This window comes from Colobus angolensis, unplaced genomic scaffold (assembly GCF_000951035.1).
Source record: "Colobus angolensis palliatus isolate OR3802 unplaced genomic scaffold, Cang.pa_1.0 Scaffold169, whole genome shotgun sequence".
In the NCBI taxonomy this organism is placed as follows: domain Eukaryota; kingdom Metazoa; phylum Chordata; class Mammalia; order Primates; family Cercopithecidae; genus Colobus; species Colobus angolensis.
The window spans coordinates 1,543,343-1,547,418 of NW_012114810.1; the positions used below are offsets into that span (position 1 = coordinate 1,543,343).

The 4,076-nt window shown below is 44.2% G+C and overlaps 1 protein-coding gene across 4 annotated transcripts in view; it reads left to right on the forward strand.

Moving 5' to 3' along the window:
* PIP5K1A (phosphatidylinositol-4-phosphate 5-kinase, type I, alpha) overlaps nt 1–4,076 on the forward strand; it is a 52,426-nt gene that overhangs the window by 35,301 nt on the left and 13,049 nt on the right. For all 4 annotated transcript variants that reach the window (XM_011937852.1, XM_011937855.1, XM_011937854.1 and 1 more), the window contains 2 exons: nt 1,195–1,494; nt 3,659–3,864. In XM_011937852.1, the coding sequence (XP_011793242.1) occupies nt 1,195–1,494; nt 3,659–3,864 (506 nt within the window). The remainder of the gene's footprint in view (nt 1–1,194; nt 1,495–3,658; nt 3,865–4,076) is intronic.

Below are 4,076 nucleotides of genomic sequence, written 5' to 3' on the forward strand. Positions count from 1 at the left end.
GAGGCAGGAGAATGGCGTGAACCCGGGAGGCGGAGGTTGCAGTGAGCCAAGATTGTGCCACTGCACTCCAGCCTGGGTGGCAGAGCAAGACTCTGTCTCAAAAAAAAACAAAAAAAAGTGTAGTTCAGTTTTGTGCTTTTCACCCCATTTCTTTTGCCTTTCTATGGTAAAAGAGGTTTTGTTTATCTATTCTATTTTAAGTGTTGCCAATCTCCCAGGCTCAAGTGATCCTCCCACCTCAGCCTCCCACGTAGTTGGGACTAAAGACACGCACCACACTTGGCTACTTTTTGTAAACTTATTTTATTTTTTCGTGACAGAGTCTCGCTCTGTCATCCAGGCTGGAGTACAGTGGTGCAATCTGGGCTCACTGCAACCTCTGCCTCCTGGGTTCAAGCAATTCTCCTGCCTCAGCCTCCTGAGTAGCTGGGATTACAGGCATGTGCCACCACACCAAGCTCATTTTTTATTTTTTAGTAGAGACAGGGTTTCACCATGTTGATCAGGCTGGTCTCGAACTCCTGACCTTGTGATCCGCCTGCCTCGGCCTCCCGAAGTGCTGGGATTACAGGCATGAGCCACTGTGGCCGGCCTAATTTTTATACATTTTTAGTAGAGATGAGGTCTTGCTATATTGCCCACGCTGGTCTCAAATTCTTGAGCTCAAGTGATCCTCCTTTTGGCCTCCCAAAGTACTGGGATTATAGGCATGAGCTATTGCACCTGGCTGTTTTCGTCTTCTGTTCTTAGTTCAGCTTCTAGTTTGGGGAATGAAGTAGGTTATTTCCCTTGATAATACTCTCTGCAGCCTTACTGTGACTGATTGCTATTGGAGGTTCTGGAGAAGTTAGGTAACTCTCCTTACCTGCCTTACTACCCTCAAGAATATACATACCCAGGGCAGAGGGTGTCGTCTTCTCTTAAATCTCTCTGAAGAAATATATCCATCTTACATTGGTATCCTGACTGATTTCTGTATTGGAGAGTCTGTGGCACAACTTGATGGTGAACTTATCATTGAAATAGATGTATAGGGAAATTTAAAGCATATATGATGTAGGTTTATGGGCAGACAGATTGTGTCTGAATCTCATATAGGAGATAAAGGGAGGATGGGTGGTAACTTTTGCCCTCACGTTTCACTGAAAATCAGCTAAGTTGTTCTCCTACTTCTGTTTACTTTTGTGTTCTCAGAACCTCAACCAGAACCCTCGGACTTTGCTGCCTAAATTCTATGGACTGTACTGTGTGCAGGCAGGTGGCAAGAACATTCGAATTGTGGTGATGAACAATCTTTTACCAAGATCGGTAAAAATGCATATCAAATATGACCTCAAAGGCTCAACCTACAAACGGCGGGCTTCCCAGAAAGAGCGAGAGAAGCCTCTTCCCACGTTTAAAGACCTAGACTTCTTACAAGACATCCCTGATGGTCTTTTTTTGGATGCTGACATGTACAATGCTCTCTGTAAGACCCTGCAGCGTGACTGTTTGGTGAGTTTGTTATTTAGACACCAAAAAATCTGAGTTACTGAAACAGCTTGATTGTTCTTAGGCATTAAGTTTGTGGGAGATGGGACTCTGTTCCTTAGCACTGTATGTCCTGGGCTGCATTTAAAATAACTTTTAATTAGTTCATTGCTATTCCTTTACAGTTTTACTTTCTCCCCATTTATCCTCCCACAGTGGGATTTATTTCCTTCTCTAGCTAGCCTAGGCCTCATAGTCAAATGTTCTGCTTATTTTCACACCAGCATCATCCTTCCTCAGATTTTGGTCCTGGATGCCAAATCCAAATTTATATTTTGGAAGCTGAGTGCTGCTGAAGAATATTATACAAGCATGTATACTGGCATCTCTACAGATTTATGATGTCCAACCCCACTTGGGCTTTCAATATCGTTCTTCAGTCCATTTGCTGTTGCTCTCAATAGGGATATCACATGTTTGGCACTTAACCATTTTCTGACTCTCATCTCCCTAGCTTTGTTTCTTAACAAGCTACCTTAACTTTTTATCCTATTTCATCCTCTCATGCTGCCCCTGTCATTAATAGATAAATGTATCTACGTTTTACTTTATTTTTTATTTTTTGAGACGAGTTTCACTCTTGTCGCCCAAGTTGGAGTGCAATGGCACGATCTCGGCTCACTGCAATTTCCGTCTCCCAGGTTCAAGCGATTCTCTTGCCTCAGCCTCCCAAGTAGCTGGGATTACAGGTGCCCATCACCATGCCTGGCTAGTTTTTGTATTTTTCGTAGAGACAGGATTTCACCATTTTGGCCCCACTGGTTTTGAACTCCTGACCTCGAGTGATCTGCCTGCCTTCGCCTCCCAAAGTGCTAGGATTACAGGTGTGAGCCAGCGTACCCGGCCTAGATATCACTCTTGACCTCTGTACTCTTCTATCATGTGAACACTTCCCAGTGTTGCACATATTAAACTGTATTGTGTTTATTTTACATTTGTATCCCTTTCTAAATGTATAATGTCCTTGAGGACAGAAACTTTCTCTTTAATATCTTTATATCTCTGTAAGGAGGCACAGTGCCTACATGGTGGGGATTCAGTAAATGTTTAACTCAATTGAAGCTAGTCATACAAGGTCCTACCACAGATCTGTTCTGTCACAAAGTGTACTTTGCCACAACCTCATTGTGGAATCTTCACAGCACAAATACGTATTCCTTGTTCTCTCGAGAAGGTAGTGTTCTCTTCATGGAGACATACATGGAAAGAACAAAGATGATCTTGTGGGCTAGGCAGTGGGACTTGGAAAAATTATGTTTACTCAAATGAGAGAAAGCTAAGGGTATGTAAATAAAGACTAACCAGGCTGGGCGTAGTGGCTAACGCCTGTAATCCCAGCACTTTGGGAGGCTGAGGCAGGCAGATCACCGTGTCAGGCATTCGAGACCAGCCTGGCCAACATGGTGAAACCCCAACTCTACTAAAAATACAAAAATTAGCTGGATGTGGTGGCACGTGCCTGTAATCCCAGCTACTTGGGAGGCTGAGGCAGGAGAATCGCTTGAACCAGGAGTTGGAGGTTGCAGTGAGCCGAGATCGCACCATTGTACTCCAGCCTGGCGACAGAGCAAGACTTAGTCTCCAAAAAAAAAAAAAAGGGGTGGAGGCATAAAATAAAATAAATAAATAAATAAAATCTAGCCAGAGGAGGTTAACATACTTTTCTCCAGGGAAAAAAGTAGGAAGAGGCAAAAGATAATCCTGTGTTTAGCCTTACAGGTTCACTGTAAGACTAAATTAAATAATTACATCATGAAAGCTGTCAAGCCAGGCGTGGTGGTTCATACCAATAGTCCCAGCACTTTGGAAGGCTGAGATAGGCAGGTCCCTTGAGTCTAGAAATTAGAGACCAGCTGGGCAGCATGGTGAAACCCTGTCTCTACGAAAAATAAAAAATTAACCAGGTGTAGTGGTGTGTGCCTGTAGTCCCAGCTACTTGGGAGGCTGAGATAGGTGGATCCTTTGAGCCTGGGAGGTTGCAGCTACAGTGAGCCGAGATCACATCACTGTACTGTAGCCTGGGAGACAGATTGAGACCCTTTCTCAAAAAAAACAAAAAAAATGGTGAGATCCTACAAAATATTTTTATTTCCCCCAAGGCTCAGATCATGTTTTTTCCTTCCGTTAGGTGCTGCAGAGCTTCAAGATAATGGATTATAGCCTCTTGATGTCAATCCATAATATAGATCATGCACAACGAGAGCCCTTAAGCAGCGAAACACAGTACTCAGTTGACACTCGAAGACCGGCCCCCCAAAAGGCTCTGTATTCCACAGCCATGGAATCCATCCAGGGAGAGGCTCGACGGGGTGGCACCATGGAGACTGATGACCAGTGAGTGGGCTCAGGGCCACTAGGGAGGAGAACATAGGCCCACAAAACTTTTTCTTTTTTTTTTTTTTTGGTTTCATTCTTGTTCAGGGTGATATGCAATGGCACGATCTCTGCCTACTGCTACCTCCACCTCCTGGGTTCAAGCGATTCTCCTGCTTCAGCCTCCTGAGTAGCTGTGATTATAGGCGCCCACCACCACACCCAGCTAATTT